The following is a 19774-nucleotide window of genomic DNA, read 5'->3' on the forward strand; positions in this document are numbered from 1 at the left end:
TTGCCCATCAGTATTCATTCCTTCCTGAATCTCTGACCAAGGAGAATGGCAAGGCCAGGATCCCAACCCGGAGTCTCTTCATCTTATGGCTTGGTATTTGGATAGGCATCACACTAAAAACGTTCATGCTGTGCAGGCCATTCTTAATGACCGAAAGGACTTCACCAGGAAATATTAGTTAGCCAAATGGATACATTTTTCTGTCTGGATCTAGCAAAACGTTGTCACCAAAAACAATGAATAAGTCTGCTATTTTGGATTATCTCCTTGTTCTCAAGGTGACAGGCCTTTCCCGTAGCCTGCTATGGATTCACATCTGGCCAATCAGTGTTTGTCACCTGCTAACAGATGGTTACTTGATCTTTACTCATCCAGTAAATCCAGGTTTTTGAAGGGTCTGATCAAAACCTTGCTGCTTGGGGAGGGAGACAACCCTCATGGAGATCTTAACTTCGTGTTTTCAGCACTCTAGGCCACCCTTTGAACCATTAGGTATGTGTTCTGTGTCTCACTTGTCAGTGAAGGTCATGTTCATCATTGCGATCACCTTGCCCAGAAGGGTAGGTGAACATGAGGACCTAATGGCCAATCCATTATACACAATATTCCACAAGAACAAAGTCTTGTTACACCTAAGCCCAAAATTCACTCCTAAAATAGTTCAGGAATTTCACAAAAATCAGTTAATTCACATGTCTGTGTTTTTCCTGAAGCCCCATGCCTCTAGCAAGTAGAGATTTCATTCCCTCAACATGAGTATTGTCATTTTACCGGCAGAGAATGAAACAGATCAGGAAATCTCCCAGACTATTGGTTGCAAAAGCAGAATGAGTGTGAGGACAAGCTATATCCTCTCAGAGTCTTTGTCTTACTCCCTTAGTTGCACAACTTCCTCCTCCTCATGGGGTAAGGGCTCACTCTTGAAGGGTACATGCTGCCTCATTTAGCATCACTTCAAGAGGTGTCCGTGCTTGATATTTACAGGGCCACTATGTGGAGTTGGAGCCACACATACATGAGATGTTATGTCTTGGCCCAGGACTACTTCACTGACACATCCTTTGGGGAAGCGGTTCTAAAGCAACTCTATAAACTTCATTATCATGCCTTCCTCCTGAGTGCTCGTTGTGAGTCACTCACAGTGGAATATACATAGGAAACAATACTCGTGGAAGAAAGGGAAGTTACTTGCCTTATTATATGGAGTTCTTCCAGATATATGGTCCCTGTCTGCATTCAGCTACCCAACCTTCTTCTGTCTGCTTTGGATCATGACAAGATTTGTGGTAGAGAAGGAATTGGAGAGGCTTTTAGTCAGCCCTGCCCCTGATACCCTCGATGTGGAGCACAAGGATAGTGAGTGCATGGGTGTGGTCCAGTAGAAATGGCTTGCAATAACTTCTCAGTCTCAGGTGCTTAGAGTTCCTATGTACCCCCACAGGGACTACACATCTTGAACTCCACTTATAATAAGGTAAGTAACTTTCCTTCAAAGGGGGTATTCAAGGTGGTAATCATAATTACTTTCCTTGTAGGCCTCATACCACCAGAATTGGAAATGAATCCATTATGCCTCTTTGGAAACCTAAAAATCCAGTTTTTCAGTGTCTTCCTATATTATAATAAATTTCAGTTCCTTAATGATTGCTGTGATTTATTCCATGTACTGATGACACTCTGCAAAAAAAAAAAAAAAAAAAAAAAGATAACAGGAACGGTCTTAACTTCTTCACTTCAGCTAAATTGTAATATTCAGTAAACACCTGTTTTTCGGAGAACAGAACCAACCTGTTGTCTGACTAACCTAAGAAGACAAATATCAGTAGGATTACTAAGAGAAGAAATATAATTTTAAGTAATCACTTTACAGTTCCTTTGTGGTTTATGAAAATTATGACCTCACTTCCCAGCTTGTTTTTATATTGGAAATACCAGGTCCTTATTACCCTCTATTTGAGGAGTGGGATTGTGACATAGCTCAAATCTGAGTTGCAAATCTTCCAGCTGCTAATTGAGCACAGTGTTATTGAGTCTTAAAAATTGAATTCGATCATCCTATCCCTCCCCAGTAGGCTATCAGCCACAGACGGTGTCATATTAACAATCCTCCAAAGGATGACAGAATTCTCCAGTAAAAAGGGGATATCATGGCCTGAGAGATTTATGTCCATCACAATAGTTTTAGCTAAGAAAAAAGCAGGAAAACTGCTATTTTTTTAAATACAGTCTTAAGACAGCAAAAGAATTAAATCAGGGGTGGGCAAACTTTTTGGCCCGAGGCCCACATCTGGGTATGGAAATTGTATGGCGGGCCATGAATGCCCACAAAATTGGAGGTTAGGGTGTGAGGGGGAGGACTTCGGCTGGGGGTATGGGCTCTGGGGTTGGGGCTAGGGATGAGGGGTGCAGGAGCGTGCTCCAGGCTGGGACTGAGGGGTTCGGAGGGTGGGAGCTGGCTCAGGGCTGAGGCAGGAGGTTGAGGCATGGGAGGGTATCAAGGGTGCAGGTTCCGGGCAGCGATCACCTCAAGCAGCTCCCAGAAGCAGCAGCATGTCTTTCCTCTGGCTCCTACATGGAGGCACAGCCAGGCAGCTCTCCGCACTCCCTGTGCGGCAAATGGGAGCTGTAGAGGTGGTGCTTGGGGCGGGGGTAGCGTGCGGAGCCTCCTGGTTGCCCCTACGCATAGGAGCCAGAGGGGGCACATGCTGCTGCTTCCGGGAGCCACGCGGATTGAGGCAAACCCCAGACCCCACTCCCCAGTGAGAGCTTGAGGGCTGGATTACAATGTCTGGGGGGCCAGATGGGGTCCCTGGGTCGCAGTTTGCCCACCCATGAATTAAATGATAAAAGAGACAGTCCTCTGTTGTTCACTGTTCCCTTGGCTGGAGCACCATGTGATCCCTCAAAAATCAGTTCCTTTTTTATTATTACAGTGATATTAGGGGTTTTAAATAATCAAATTGTAGCAAAATATTTCCTGTTTCTCTTTTTTAGTATAATGGGGTTAACTGAAATTTAGCATCCATGTCAACTATGATGCTTTTTGAAAAACATAACCTTGCCCTGACAAGTGGGAATGACAATTGCTAGCAATATCACGATTTGCAAATCAGACCAATTAATTAGTCAGTGGCTCAGTAACCAACATTGACACTTTCAGAAGCAGAGGTTCTTACAGAGTTGTGTAACAAGCTGTTGAGCCACCTGGCTGCCATTTTAAAATGTACCGTTGGTTTATACTCAGCAGTCTCACTAAGCCAAGACTGATTATTATTTTTTTTAATGAGAAGAGAGGGAAATGAAGTAAAAATGATTTTATTTTACTTTATATTTTATCAAAGACGATATTGTTTGTATTAAATAGTAAAAAAAAACACATAAACGTAAATGTGAGGATGCTATAAAGACATACAAACGTATGTCTTTGGCAGGCATGTGCTATCTCCCCTTTTGCTGTTTTTGGAGAACAGCTTCAGTTCTTTTCAACGTAAAGCCTGTTTGCACAAGAGATGGTTTTTGAGAATTGCAAATGTAAAAGTCTGCGGTGTCCAGATTCTTTTTTTTTTTTCTTTTAAATGCATTTGGCTGTGCTGTTGACCTCCAGAATCTCTGAATTTTACACTCCTTTGGGGCGGAGAGTGCTGATTTGGGAAGCAGTGGTTTAGAATATTCTCATTAGCAGCTTATGTTTCTTAAAAAAAAAAAAAAAAATCACAGTAAGCAAGGGTTAGCAGCTGCTGTGGCATTAAGTTCTGAGAAAAATGCAGCTCAATCTGAAATGACAGGCAAATATGTTTATGGGATTTATTAAATGTTTGGTCTTAAAATTGAATAATTAAAATGTATATACCTCTAGGTAGTATACTAATGACCTCGAGCTGTGTGTTGGCTGGATTTTTGTTCATTGTCATAGGATCTAAAGCAGATTAAATTTGGCGGATATTCTGCGAATTTCCTCTGTGGTGCTCCAGCACTGACTTCACATGTTTTCCGCATCTGTAAATTCATATGCCTTTATACTTGTAAATAAATAAAAATCTTAGCTTCACCACTTCATAGCTGAGCTTTTTTACGCAGTTTTTATGTAGACAGACAGTAGCCATTTTAGTCTTTAGTGGTATTTTTATAGTACTGATTGATACCAATATTCTCTGTGAACTAATGACAGTATTAGTTATACCATATTGAGAGGTTCCTGCGAACACTAATTTTTGGAGATCTCTAATAAAATTTTATTTAACAACTTACATTTTTGGTCATTTTGTAAAGACTTGACCTAGTGAATTTAAACTGTCCTCTTCTTCTCCTTAGACCTGCTTCCTAAAAATGCACATAACATGTTTATATAAATGTCTACTTTATTCAGACCAATCTTAAATCTTACCAAAGACATTCTGTTTCAAAAAATTACTGCCTTCCTTTTTTAGAAATACAGTGAAGGAAAAAATCAGAACAAAAAGTGGTAGGTCAAATTGACTTGTTGATATTTCACAAAGCAAAGTAAAATTCACTTCATTTACATATTTTAAGTGGAAAAGAATGGCTTTTGAGGGCACATCTGAATGTTTAAATTTGAATTATCTGTGTGTGTATTTAGGCCACGGAAAGTGAGGCTGGTGATATGGATCTGAGTGGGTTACCGGAGACTGCAGTGGATTCTGAGGATGATGATGATGAAGAAGACATTGAGAGGGCGTCAGACCCTCTGATGAGCAGGGATATTGTTAGAGACTGCCTGGAGAAAGACCCAATAGACAGGACAGATGATGACATTGGTAAGTTAGCATGAAAACTAGCAGGAGGGAGTGGGAAATTGCACCTCAGCACACTCTAATATTATTTAACATTTTCAACTTGTTTCTCAGCCCCAAACTTAGTAGAATGAATCCATGTAACAAATATCTAACTTCATGTGAAATAATTAACTGTTTAAAATACCAAAATGACTGATTGTACAGGTTACATTTGGATAACTAGAATAAATAATCATGCTAACAATAACAGCTGATAAGTTGAAAACAAAATTAATGAAGCAACTCAATTTAATTTTAAACTAGATACTCCACTGACATAATATAGATTTTTAGGTTGAAAATTAATGTCACAAAAATATGCTATTAACCTAAAAGAGAAGCAAATATTCAGCTGTAATGCAAGGTTTTGAAAATAGCAAGATATGATTTAAGATACTCCTCTTCCACTGTACAAATGGACTTCTTGAATTTGTTGTTAGAATTTTTTAAGCTTTTGGTTCCCAAGTATAGGGTTGCCAACTTTGTAATGTCTGAAAACTGGAGACACACACGCCGCTCCAGCTCTTCCCCCAAGGCCCCATACCTGCTTTCTCCTAAGATAGGGGCTGCAGCCTGAAATGCAGCCTGTCTGCCCATGAGATGCAGGTAGGAAGTAGCCCCGCCTGAGCAGGGGCTGGCATGGGTTGATAACCAAGTGTCTCTCCCAATCCCGCACGATAACCAGACTGTTGGTGTCCGATCGGTATATCTGACCATACACTGTACAGGTCCCTTTTCAGTCGGACAGTCTGGTCAAAAACTGGACACCTGGCAACCCTACAAGTTAATTTTGTTTAAGAAAAAAGAGGGTGGATACGAGAAAAAAGGGGAAATAAATGTGCTATTGATGAATATTAATGCTTGTAGTCTGCTAGAGCTGAGAGACTATAGATTGTAATTTGACACACAGACCTGGTCTACACTGGGGGGGGCAGGGGAGGAGGTCGATGTAAGATACGCAACTTCAGCAATGGGAATACCATAGCTGAAGTCGACATATCTTATTCCGACTTACCTCCTGTCCTCACCGCACGGGATCAACGGCCGTGGCTCCCCCATCGACTCTACTACTGCTGCTCACTCCGGTGGCATTCCAGAGTTGACGGGGAATGCGTTCGGGAGCGCGTCGAGACGCGATATATCGATCCCCGATAAATCGATCGCTACCTGCCAATACGGCGGGTAGTCTGAACGTACCCAGAGACTTGTGTGTCTCGTAAGAATCTCTGGTGACTGAAAAGGCATTCACGGAGTTCTAGAGAATTTTGAAATTAACAAAAATGGTCACAATAATGGAAATACTAATTGCATATCACGTCAATGAAAATGAATTCCTGTTGATCACAGTTAGGGCCCTAACAATTTCACGGCCATGAAAAACGCATCATGGCCGTAAAATTAAACTCTTCCCCATGAAATCCGATGTCCCCTTCTTCCTAGGTGTGCCCCAGCAAAGGTGGCTACTATCTCCAGCTGGACTGGGGAGAAACAGGACTTGTCCATCCCCTGCATAGCCGCTTGGAGAGCGGGGAAGGGGAGTGGAAGACTAGACTCACCTCCTGGGGCCTCCCCCTGCTTCAGGACGCTCTGGGATTGGGCAGTAGCTCCAGAGGTTCCTGCAGTTGGAGGAGACTTGTGGAGTTGGGTCAAATTTTCCCTGTGCTGCTGGGAGCGCCCATGTGTTATCACAAGTATTTCAGGCCAGATTCTTTACCCTTAGCTATACCTGCGCAAGACCATTTCCTTCAAATGTTGTCTCTTTATTGGGGTTGCTTAGATGTGGCTAAAACCAGAATTTTGTGCTACATGTGTGAATCCTCAGCACAATTGTTCATTGAGATCAGACAGAATCCAACTCTCTCTCATGTCTGTGTTGATTCAGCAGTGCTAACAGGAGTGAAAAGGAGTACAGGCTTACTTTTGTTAATAAAGGGATCAGATAGAACTTGATTACACATAAAGTGTAAGACATTAAAAGAGTCACTTCAAATTACTGTAACCATGCTTTTAACTGATCCTTTTGAACAAGGTCTTGTTTATATATTGTGTGATATTGTATAGCAGGCATAATTGCAAAACTAAACCCAAAAGGGCTGGCTAAGGTTAGGGATATGAACTTGCCTGCTTTTATGAAAATGTCTCTCATCTTATTACTGTAATACAGGGGTGGGCAAACTGTGGTCCGGGGGCTGCGTCTGGCCCCCCAGACATTTTAATGCAGCCCTCAAGCTCCCGCCAGGGAGCGGGTCCAGGGCTTGCCCTGCTCCGGTGCTCCAGTCGGGGAGCGGGGTCCAGGGCTTGCCTCACTCTGCGCGGTTTCCAGAAGCAGCAGCATGTGTCTCCCTCCCTCCCCACCGCAAGCACCGCCCCTGCAGCTCCCATTGGCCATGCAAGCAGTGTGCAGAGCTTCCTGGCTGTACCTCCGTGTAGGAGCCGGAGAAGAGAGATGCAGCTGCTTTTGGGAGCTGCTTGAGGTAAGTGCTGCCCAGAACCTGCACCCTTGACCTCCTCCCGGTGCCCCAACCTCCTGCCCCAGCCCTGAGCCCGCTCCTGCCCTCTGAACCCCTCGGTCCCAGCCTGGAGCACTCTCCTGCACCCCCAACCCCTCATCCCCAGCCCCACCTCAGAGTCCGTACCCCCATCCAGAGTCCCTCCGTTCCCCCCCACCCCGCATCCTAACCTCCAGTTTTGTGAGCATTCATGGCCCACTATACAATTTCCATAGCTAGATGTGACTCTCCGGCCAGAAAGTTTGCCCACCCCTGCCTTAATACATCTTTAAATGTCCTTATTTGGACATTGGGTTTATATTAATTATATATTATACTTTTTTGTTGTTTTGATCCAACTGTCCTATAGATAGCTTAAATGTAGGATACTGCCACAAAAATACTTTGTAAAACTTAATTTCTTCTGCTTGAAAGAACCTAACATGGTTTTAATATAACTGTTACAATGGCTCTGTAGAGTCACTGTGATTTCATGGGGTGTATTCAAGGCATATGGTTACATTACAATATTTTCATTATACTGGCTTACTTTATAGATGTTTCATTGATATTATAATAAGCTAGTCTGTTGCCAAAAAAGCAAAGTAATTATAACAGTTCTATGTACATTATTTATCAGCATTGTACAGTAGTTTAACTTAAAGAACCCTAAAGCATTTTTCTGAAGAGCTGCCTTTACTTAGTTTTGTTGTTTTGATGTGTATGACTCAGTGGGCTTTTTTTGTCTTTCAGAACAACTATTGGAATTCATGCATCAGTTGCCTGCTTTTGCCAACATGACAATGTCAGTGAGGAGAGAACTTTGTGCTGTGATGGTATTTGCGGTTGTGGAGAGGGCAGGAACCATAGTACTAAATGATGGGGAAGAGGTCAGTAGAATTTGCTTTGACCCTTCTTTTGTGCAGACGTGAAAAAATCTGAAAACTTTTTTTTTTTTGTCATTTGGAAATTAATATCTAGTTGCCCAAAAGTAGCACTAGGAAGTAATTTGTTTGTATGCCTATTTTGTGTTGTGTTTGATTATGGTTTTATTCAGTTCAATTTGCAAATGATTTTTCAGTTTAAACACCCAGATCAATTTACAAGATACATGCAATAGAACTTAGGAAAATGTTCTCAATAAAGGCTATACAAACACATGTATGATTAATGATCAGAGCTGATTTCAAATGCTTTTTATTTTTGATCTTTCAGTATGATTTAAATACTGCCATGGGTTTTATAAATTGTATAGGTTTTATAATTCCAAGAGTTTATTAAAGGCTAAATATTAGATTCCTTAAGGAGATGGAAGGAATTATACTTTTTCAGGTAAACTAGTTCATCCTCCTCCTTTCTTGTTTTTTTAAATAGTTGCTAAAAATAAACTAACTTTTTAAAAATGTATAAGCATTTCTGTGAATAGTGTTTATACAGTACCATACTAAAATGCTAAGTGAGTAGGTGATTGTTCTTTTCACCTATCCCGCACTGTTCAATTTCTAGCTGGACTCCTGGTCAGTTATATTGAATGGTTCTGTGGAAGTGACATATCCTGATGGAAGAACAGAGATACTGTGCATGGGAAACAGTTTTGGTGTTTCCCCTACCATGGACAAGGAATACATGAAAGGAGTGATGAGAACCAAAGTGGATGACTGCCAGGTAGAGTATTTTACTATGTATATATTTTCAAAACATAATTATAAATTATATAGTACTGTCCTTACAACGTACCTGCAATTTAAAAAGTGTTTGTGGCAGAATTCATGTTAAGTTTACCTGGTAGGGTGCAGAGACAGGCCTTGGAATTGTTCTATAGAGTAATTTTAACAGGGATATTTTCTCTACAATACATTTTATTCAAAAATCAGTTTCCTTCTTTTCTTTCATTTTAAATGCAAGAATGGCTTTGTGCTTAGTTGGGGCAATGTCTTTGAGCACATTTCTAATAGGTTCATTAACAAAGGTGAAATAGAGTATTCTGTTTAGTACTGTGTGCTGGAAATTTGATATTATTTATGAAATGACCTGAAAAAACTAAATTCATTTTGAATTATATTGGGGCAAAATATAAAGGTAACACATGAGTTCATCAAAGCAATCAATCAGAAGTCTCAAACAAACCATGTCAGAGGACTCATCAAGAAAAGGCAGCATACTTTATCACTACCCTTATGTTTGGTCAATATGATTGCAAATGAAATGTCAGATAAGTGTTTGGTAATTGTTCATAAAAAAATGATTCCAGTTCAAATTAGAGATTGACATCCCCAGGTAATAAAATGAAATGCACAGCTACTGCATGTATGGATTTATGTGGCCAAAAGCGCAGGAGAAAAACATCTGGGTCTAAAAGGAAAAGGATTTATGGTTCCGTTTGGACCATTTATCAAATTATTTTACTTGCAGTGAATTTCCAGAGAAATGCCAATTGTCCAGTGGACGCGGTCTGATATTTTGACTAGTGTAATGTAAAAGGTGGTTATATCTAAATTATCCAAATGCATTACTGGTGGTGTTAATGCATTTATATAGCATTTTTGTTGCTGTCTTAAATATAAGTTGAGATTCTTTTGATTTCTTTTGTAAGTGGCATTTTCCCTTAAAATGCTGCATATTAAACAGATAGCTGTCTTATGTTGAAAGGGAATGATCCATGTTGAAATGTAAATGTTTTCATTTAAAAGTACCATATATACTCGTTTATAAGCCAAATCTGTTTAGTAAAAAGGAGAAGCACCAGAGAAGGGGTGAACAGGTATAGAGAGGGAGAGGTGGAACACAGCCCCTCCCCCCCAACAGAGGGAGCAAGGAGAGGCAGCACAGGCAGAAGGGAAGAGACGGGACCAGAATGTCTCTGCTTCTGGCCACGCTGCTTTACCCACAGCCTCCGAAGCAGCTGCAGCTGTGCCCCTTGGCTCCACTCCCCAGAGCAGGCTGTGGCCGCGCCACCCAGCCTGCCAGAGCAGCTCCAGCCAGTCCAGAGGCATCCTCCCCAGATAAGGTGGGAAGGGATGGGATGGGGAGAGTGTCGTGGTTCTAGGCTAGGGGTGGGTCATGTGGGGGGTGGTCACAGGGGTTACTCCCCTGATCCCCAGCTTCAACCTCCCACCAAAACATTTCCCCACCAGTTGCTGTCCCGGCCTGTCAGGGTAAGCAGCTTACGCATCGGGACACTTTATTTACTTAGGTTTACCTCCGTGCATGCGGATGCTCAAGGTAAACAAACCATGTTGGCCCACCAGCGGCTTATACTGATGGCCCAGGAGCCAAAGTTTACTAACCCCTGAATTATAGGGTCAGCTTATGAACAGGTTATAAAAATTTTCCATTTTTACTTCTCCATCTTGGGAGGGTTGGCTTGTAAACAAACTGGCTTATGATCGAGTATATATGGTAATTATTTTCTGTGTATCTGTGCTACTCATAAATTAGAATAGTAGAATTTTCTTAATGGCTGGCTTAATATATTTATGATTACTCAAAGAACAAAAATGAAAGTTCGCTTACCCATAGCAATAGTGGTACCATAATTATTGATAGGGCTTTCCTTCCGTTGTTCGCTTTTTAAATGGCCTTGAGGAGGAGGAGGAGGAGGAAGAGGAAGAGGTTTCCTTGAGGAAAATTTTGCAAGTGGGATTTACTTTTATTGGCAGACGAAATGCAACGGTATGAATATTCTATGGAGATATTAAATCATCTTGAATCAATGAATCTTGTACTCTCCTGAGGCAAAAATTATAGTGGAATTTATCACACTTGGTTATTCAGCTGTTTACTACAGCAGAGCTCTTGGAAAGACAATTTTGGCCATCCGTGGCCTGAGAAGTTACTTTATCTTCATTAATTGTAGAATACTTGTATTTTAAGTCCAGACAGTTTTTCTGAGGTCTCAGAACACTACCTTTTAATATCTATGCCTGATGATTCTTTCCAGTTTGTCTGCATAGCCCAACAAGATTACTGCCGCATCCTCAATCAAGTGGAAAAAAACATGCAGAAGGTAGAAGAGGAGGGGGAGATTGTTATGGTGAAGGAGCACAGGGAGCTTGATCGCACTGGAACAAGAAAGGGTCACATTGTCATCAAGGTAAAACAAAAACAAACAAACAAACAAAAACCCAGATGCTTTGTAGATTTGTATGAGCTCTTCCTTGGTGACCAAAGTCCAGAATTAGTTCAGCCATATACACCTGTACTCCAATATAATGCTGTCTTCGGGAGCCAAAAAATCTTACCGCATTATAGGTGAAAGCACGTTACATCGAACTTGGTTTGATCCGCCGGAGTGCGTTGCCTCCCCCCCCGGAGCGCAGCTTTACCGCATTATATCCAAATTCGTGTTATATCGGGTCACGTTATATCGGAGTAGAGGTATATTTGAAATATAAGTTTTCCAAAGATTCTTAAATAAAAGAGCTAAAAAGCTATTCAAAATTAAACACACACAAACTTGCTGTTGTTTCAGGGTTCTTTTATTGTTTTAATTTAGTTAAGTTTATCAGTCTCTTTATTACAATGGTCAAGCTATTTTTTATTGTTTAACACTTTGGTGACTAGACAGGTTTAATGATACTATTATGTTTAGTATACCATCAAGATGTTAGATGAAAATAAAAAAGCATTCATGGTAGTTAATAATTAAGCTTTTATTTGTTATAGGGAACATCAGAAAGGTTAACAATGCATTTGGTGGAAGAGCACTCAGTGGTGGATCCAACGTTTATTGAAGATTTCCTTTTGACCTACAGGACCTTTCTTTCCAGCCCAATGGAAGTGGGCAAGAAATTGTTGGAGTGGTTCAATGACCCTAGCCTCAGGGATAAGGTTGAAAAGATAACTACTTAAAACTTACAATTGTGAATTAACGTGTATTTAAATACAAAGTTTTATTTATGTCTTTAAACCAAGATAACTAGATTTCGTTGAACAACCAGCTAATAGTATATGAAGAAATGTTAGTTGTAGAAAATGTATGTTAAATCAGACGAATAGTTATTAAAAAAGTGTAAGGCACTACCGTTAAACACTAAAGGGGGAGCAGGGGAGGTATTTTATCATTCATGTACCCATACTTCAGTCAACTCTGTATATTAAATAATTAGTTGTAGAAGTATCAATCCTTTTAAAAAGTCGTCAGTATTTCAGTAGAATTTAGTCATAGAATCGTAGAAGATTAGGGTTGGAAGAGACCTCAGGAGGTCATCTAGTCCAACGCCATACTCAAAGCAGGACCAGCATCAACTAAATCATCCCAACCAGGCCTTTGTCAAGCTGGGCCTTAAAAACCTCTAAGGATCACCTCCCTAGGTAGCCCATTCCAGTGCTTCACCACCCTCTGAATGAAATAATGTTTCCTAATATTCAACCTAGACTCCCACACTGCAACTTGAGACTGTTGTTCCTTGTTCTGTCATCTGCCGCCACTGAGAAGAGCTGAGCTCCATCCTCTTTGGACCTCCCCTTCTGGTAGTTGAAGGCTGCTATCAAATCCCCCCCACACACACTCTTCTCTTCTGTAGACTAAACAAGCCCAGTTCCCTCAGCCTCTCCTCATAAGTCATGTGCCCCAGCCCCCTAATCACTTTTGTTGCGCTCTGCTGGACTCTCTCCATTTGTCCACATCCTTTCTGTAGTAAGGGTCTCAAAACTGGACACAATACTCCAGATGTGGCCTCACCAGTGTCGAATAGAGGTGAATGATCACTTCCCTCGATCTGCTGGCAGTGCTCCTACTAATGCATCCCAATATGCCATTAGCCTTCTTGGCAACAAGGGCACACTGCTAACTCATACCCAGCTTCTCATCCACTGTAATTCCCAGTTCCTTTTCTGCAGAACTGCTCCTTAAGCAATCAGTTCCCAGCCTGTAGCAGTGCATGGGATTCTTCCGTCCTAAGGGCAGAACTCTGCACTTGTCCTTTTTGAACCATCAGATATCTTTTGGCCCAATCCTCCAATTTGTCTAGGTTACCCTGGACCCTATCCCTACCCTCCAGCATATCTACCTCTTCCCCCAGCTTAGTGTCATCCACGAACTTGCTGAGGGTGGAATCTATCCCATCATCCAGATCATCAATAAAGAAGTTGAAGAAAACTGGCCCCAGGACCAACCCCTGGGGGGCAGTCCAATATAGTTCTGTGGTAACTTAGGGCCTAAATCTATAGCAGGAAATATTTTCTTGTTTTCTGTGCACAATAATGGCTAGATTGACTTTTGGTCTGAACCAGTATGACCATTCTTATGTTATGTTCTTCGAACATTGGGATTTTTAATGTGTAATATACCCCTTTTGTCCATCAGTAGACAGCTCTTTTCAGTGCAATGTCTATTTTGTCAGTAACTTAAAACATCCACTATGATGTCTATATTGAGATTGCCATTATAGTATATTTCAACGCTAGTTCCTCCTCTGTCCCAAACCTACACTTACATGTCTTGTCCCTCTTCTTTCCCCCATTTTTCTTTCTATCTCATTCTGTTGCCTCCTCTATATTTGTTGAAGGAAAAAAACATCGTTATACAATTGTTTTTAATGTGCATTGTCTTACATACTTATCCCCCTAATCTGTAACCATACATATTGTCATTTAAATTTATTCTAATAAATACATTGAAACCCTTTTATTAAAGGTCCTTGTTATACTCTGCATAATAACCTTTTCATAAAAAAATCAACTTTGATACTGGAAACTTGTCCTTTCTTGTCCAATAATAGTTTAGCATACTACTGTTTAGTGTTATGAAAGCAATGTAAAATTTCTTCCCATCTAACCTCATTCAACACACATCAAAAAAAGCTTTAAATAGCCATTTAAAATATAAAATACATTTAATGAAATAAGTAGAGTATAACTCTTCTCCTCTCCCAAAATAAATTAAAGAAAAAATAAATTAAAACATGCAGTTTATGATGACCTGAAGCTGCTGTATTAATCTCTTCAAATGTGAGATTAAATAATGGCTTACACTGCAGTAAGAGTAGCTCAAATTTTGAACAGGGAGGTGGGGAAGATTTAAAAAATAATGTAATTCCAAGCCTTAGAATAGAACTAGGAATTTTTTGTAAATGGCCCATTCAGCAGTGATTCTAGAATAGGAAAGTAATTCCATGAAATCATGGAGCACCACAGGCGCTGATTATATTTCAGTGTCAGAGAGGGAAGCAGATCCTCCTTCTCTCTCTGACCCTGCCACACCAAATAAAAATAAAACCACTGAAATTTAGATTAGTGTTCTATAAGATTTTGTAAAGCAGTTTCTTTTGTGCTTTTGTACAATAGTTTTCAAATAAAAAAAAATAAACCTTAGATTCTGTGGCTACTTGTAGAAAAGCCATGTTTTGTTCAGTTAAAACAATGAATTATATGTCCATAAAATTTCTAAAAGATTTAACTGAGTTGTAAGTGTTACTTGTTTTAAAAATAAATCTGAAAAGCATGGCTGTGGATTGTTAAGGTTACAATCCTGTCCTTATCCCACATCGTTTGCTTAGGAACTGCAGCACACATGTGCAATTATCTCATTGTTAGAACTCCTAAAATAATTAGCCTAAAATAGTTAATTAGTCCCAGTGTTATGAATTTGAGCTATTACGGTAAATTTGCTCGCTTTTGTAGATAAGTAGGAATCTGCTTGAGGACTCTGAGAATCCTTAACACAATAGACCATACAGCTCCAATTCATGTCAAGGTCTATTTGTAGATGCTTTAATCTCAGATCATTGACACAAATGTGGCTTTGGTATTGTGTAAGTACATGCAAGTGGCAGTTGTATTGTCTTCACATGATTAAAATCTGCAGAAGTTTTTATGAATGAAAAGCGGCTATTGGTGATGCTTAGTATTTTTTTTCTCAGTAACTCACTTTGCCAACATGGCAGAAATAATACAGGCATCATTTTGGGTTATTGTTTTGCATTTTAAGAATATAAAATACATTGATTGAACCAAATCTGGTTTTAAATCAATGGGGAAAAATGCTGCTGACTGAAACTTCATAGGTCAAGTTGCAGGCTAGAATAAAAGTTTACAGGTCGTTGTGTTGTACTTGAATTCCTGACATGTTTAGCTATCGTGGTGCTGCCATAAGAGAGTCTTTTCTGTAGACTCATAGACTCATAGGTCAGAAGGGACCAATCTGATCATCTAGTCTGACCTCCTGCACAAGGCAGGCCACAGAACCCCACCCATCCAATTTTATAACAACCCCTATCCCAGGACCGAGTTATTGAAATCCTCACAAATGGTTTGAAGACCTCAAGCTGCAGAGAAACCACCAGCAAGCGACCCGTGCCCCACGCTGCAGGGGAAGGCGAAAAACCTCCAGGGCACCTGCCAATCCGCCCTGGAGGAAAATTCCTTCCCGACCCCAAATATGGCAATCAGCTAAACCCTGAGCATGTGGGCAAGAGTCACCAGCCAGCACCCAAGAAGGAATTCTCTGCAGCAACTCAGTACCCATCGCATCCAACATCTCCCCGCAGACCATTGAGCAGACCTGTCTGGTGGTAATTCAAGATCAATTGCCCAAATTAACGATCCTATCATAACATCCCCTCCATATACTTATCAAGCTTTGTCTTAAAGCCAGGAAAGTCTTTTGCCCCTACTACTTCCCTCGGAAGGCTATTCCAGAACTTCACTCCCCTAATGGTCAGAAACCTTCGTCTAATTTCAAGTCTAAACTTCCTAATATCCAGTTTATACCCATTCGTCCTCGTGTCTACATTAGCACTAAACTTAAATAATTCCTCTCCCTCCCTAACGTTAACCCCCTTGATATATTTGTATAGAGCGAGCATATCCCCCCTCAGCCTTCTTTTGGCCAGGCTAAACAAGCCAAGCTCTTTGAGTCTCCTTTCATAAGGCAGTTTTTCCATTCCTCGGATCATCCTTGTAGCCCATCTCTGAACCTGTTCCAGTTTGAATTCATCCTTCTTGAACATGGGACACCAGAACTGCACACAGTATTCCAGATGGGGTCTCACCAACGCCTTATATAACGGTACTAACACATCCTTATCCTTGCAGGAAATACCCCGCCTGATGCATCTCAAAATCGCATTTGCTTTTTTAACAGCCGTATCACATTGGCGACTCATAGTCATCCTGCTATCAACCAGTACCCCAAGGTCCTTCTCCTCCTCCGTCGCTTCCAACTGATGGGCCCCCAACGTATATCCAAAATTCTTATTATTAATTCCTAAATGCATGACCTTGCACTTTTCACTATTGTATTTCATCCTATTTCTATTACTCCAGTTTACAAGGTGGTTCAGATCTTCCTGAATAGTATCCCTGTCCTTCTCCGTGTTAGCAATACCCCCCAGCTTTGTGTCATCCGCAAATTTTATTAGCACATTCCCGCTCTTTGTGCCAAGGTCAGTAATAAAAAGGTTAAATAAGATCGGTCCCAAAACCGATCCTTGAGGGACTCCACTGGTGACCTCCTTCCAGCCTGACAGTTCACCTTTCAATACGACCCTCTGGAGTCTCCCCTTTAACCAGTTCCTTATCCACCTTACAACTTTCATATTCACTCCCATCTTTTCCAATTTAACTAACAGCTCCCTGTGCGGAACCGTGTCGAACGCCTTACTGAAATCTAGGTAAATTATATCTACCGCATTTCCTTTATCTAAGTAATCCGTCACCTTCTCAAAGAAGGAGATCAGATTGGTTTGGCACGATCTACCTTTAGTAAATCCGTGTTGCAATTCGTCACAATTACCATTGACCTCTATGTCCTTAACTACTTTCTCCCTTAAAATTTTTTCCAAGACCTTACATACTACAGATGTCAAGCTAACAGGCCTATAATTACCCGGATCACTCTTATTCCCTTTCTTAAAAATAGGAACTACATTAGCAATCCTCCAGTCATATGGCACAACCCCCAAGTTTATCGATTGCTTAAAAATTCTCGCTAATGGGCTCGCAATTTCACTCGCCAGTTCCTTTAATATCCTCGGATGGAGATTGTCCGGGCCCTCTGACTTCGTCCCATCGAGCTGTTCAAGTACGGCCTCTACCTCAGTTGCGGTAATATCAACTTCCATATCCACATTCCCGTTTATCATCCCTCCATCATCGCAAGGTTCCTCACTAGTCTTATTAAAAACTGAGGCAAAGTACTTGTTTAGATGTTGGGCCATTCCTAGGTTATCCTTAACCTCCATTCCATCCTCAGTGTATAGCGGCCCCACTTCTTCTTTCTTTGTTTTCTTCTTATTTATGTGGCTGTACAAACTTTTACTATTGGTTTTGATTCCCTTTGCAAGTTCCAGTTCAATGTGGCTTTTAGCCTTCCTCACTTTATCCCTATATGTTCTGACCTCAGCAAGGTAGCTTTCCTTACTGATCCTGCTTTCCTTCCACTCCCTGTAAGCTTTCTGCTTTTGTCTAATCCCCTCTCTGAGTTGCTTGCTCATCCAGTTTGGCCTACAACTCCTGCCCATGGTTTTTTTCCCCTTTCTCGGGATGCAGGCTTCCGACAGTCTCCGCAGCTGTGACTTAAAGTAATTCCAGGCCTCCTCCACATTTAAATCCACTAATTCCTCCGTCCAATCCACTTCCCTAACTAATTTCCTTAACTCTTTAAAATTAGCCCTCGAGAAGTCAAAAACCCTAATCCCAGATCTACATTTGTTTATCCTTCCATCTAGTTTGAACTGAATCAGCTCATGATCACTCGAACCAAGGTTGTCCCCTACCACCATTTCTTCTATGAGGTCCTCACTGCTCACCAACACCAAATCTAAAATGGCATCCCCTCTTGTAGGTGCTTCAACTACTTGATGAAGAAATCCATCCGCTAACACATCCAGAAAAATCTGACCCCTATTATTCTTGCAAGTACTCGTCCTCCAGTCTATATCCGGGAAGTTGAAGTCCCCCATAATCACACATTTCCCCTTTGTGTTTACTTCATTAAAGACATTAAAGAGGTCTCTGTCCATATCCCAATCCGATCCCGGCGGTCTGTAGCACACTCCAAGCACTATTTCAGGGGAAGCTCTAGTTGCTTTTTTACCCTGTAGTATAGTCTTAAATTGTAGTTTTAAAATATGGGAAGTCAGAAAGATAAAGTAAGAAAGCAACCCAACCCCTGTTGTAAAGATGACAATTAAGAATAAATTCATTCACTAGTAAAGCTAATTTATCTCTTCTGCCTTTTGTAAAGACCTATTTTACACACTCTTGCAGAGGCACACTCCTTATGAAGTTAATTGGCTTTTTTGTCTAAAGGCTAGAGTATAAAATACTGAATGATTTAAAATAGAGTAGTTCCTTCCTTGTGGAAGTTGCCATTCTCTTAAAATGCAAGACATTTATAGCGCATTGATAAACAACTGCCACAACAACGCATACATAGAAAGGCTTTAGCACCAATTCTCGTTTGTATACATGTCAGGAATTGCAGTGAACTATGTAAATGCAGACTTAATTTTCTACCCTCTGACAAGTTTAATGTAACCAACATTAACATTTTGAACAACTGTGAACTTTCCAAGCACGGTTTTAGGTCTTTACTCATTTTACATCTCCTTGGTGACCTGCTGGTAAAATGTTATGTGTCAGTGGAGTTGGCCTTGAGCAAAATTTTCAGTTTTCACAACTAAAATACATGGAAACTGGAAAATAACCTGTTTAAAAGCTTTAGAAATAGAATTGTTCTCTGAGTGTGTACCAGGATAAAGTTTTATATTATTAATTGACTTACAGGTTACACGGGTAGTATTATTGTGGGTGAACAATCACTTCAATGATTTTGAAGGAGATCCTGCTATGACTCGATTTCTAGAGGAATTTGAGAACAATTTGGAAAGAGAGGTAAGAATAATGGGGGTTTAAAAGGAAAATAATTTAGGAAGAAGTATTCAGGCTATTGTGTATATGTATGTCATTATTATGTTTCTTTTTCCCCCCCCTTGCAGAAAATGGGTGGACATCTGAGGCTATTAAATATTGCATGTGCTGCTAAAGCTAAACGAAGATTGATAACAGTAACAAAGCCATCTCGAGAAGCCCCTTTGCCTTTTATCTTGCTGGGAGGGTCAGAAAAGGGATTTGGAATCTTTGTTGACAGTGTGGATTTAGGTAGCAAAGCCACAGAAGCAGGCTTGAAACGTGGTGACCAGGTACATAATTTTAAAGTTTATTAAGTGTATACTTGAAATTTCAATGTCTTTGGTTGATCTGTTTTATTCCTTTTTTTCCCCATGAGTGCTGTCATATAGAGCTACAATATAACTTGCTGCATACATCTTTGTACATTGAGCCAAAGATTCTCTTGTTTCTGTTTGTCATTAAATAAAAATAGTAAATTGTCGTCTTTACATTTTTTAGATACTGGAGGTGAATGGGCAAAACTTTGAAAACATTCAGCTGTCAAAAGCCATGGAAATTCTTAGAAATAATACTCATTTATCTATCACTGTGAAAACCAACTTATTTGGTAGGTTTGAGTGCACCTTTTACTTTTTA

General features: G+C 40.5%; 1 protein-coding gene across 1 annotated transcript in view; it reads left to right on the plus strand.

Annotated features, from left to right (window-relative positions):
• RAPGEF2 (Rap guanine nucleotide exchange factor 2) overlaps positions 1 to 19774 on the plus strand; it is a 321965-nt gene that overhangs the window by 265729 nt on the left and 36462 nt on the right. Inside the window, exons 9-16 of the mRNA XM_050945499.1 lie at positions 4598 to 4775; positions 8036 to 8172; positions 8789 to 8947; positions 11223 to 11375; positions 11948 to 12112; positions 19013 to 19120; positions 19225 to 19428; positions 19637 to 19745. Of these exons, the coding sequence (XP_050801456.1) occupies positions 4598 to 4775; positions 8036 to 8172; positions 8789 to 8947; positions 11223 to 11375; positions 11948 to 12112; positions 19013 to 19120; positions 19225 to 19428; positions 19637 to 19745 (1213 nt within the window). The remainder of the gene's footprint in view (positions 1 to 4597; positions 4776 to 8035; positions 8173 to 8788; positions 8948 to 11222; positions 11376 to 11947; positions 12113 to 19012; positions 19121 to 19224; positions 19429 to 19636; positions 19746 to 19774) is intronic.

The sequence above is a fragment of the Gopherus flavomarginatus genome, chromosome 3, assembly GCF_025201925.1.
Source record: "Gopherus flavomarginatus isolate rGopFla2 chromosome 3, rGopFla2.mat.asm, whole genome shotgun sequence".
Classification (NCBI taxonomy): Eukaryota; Metazoa; Chordata; order Testudines; family Testudinidae; genus Gopherus; species Gopherus flavomarginatus.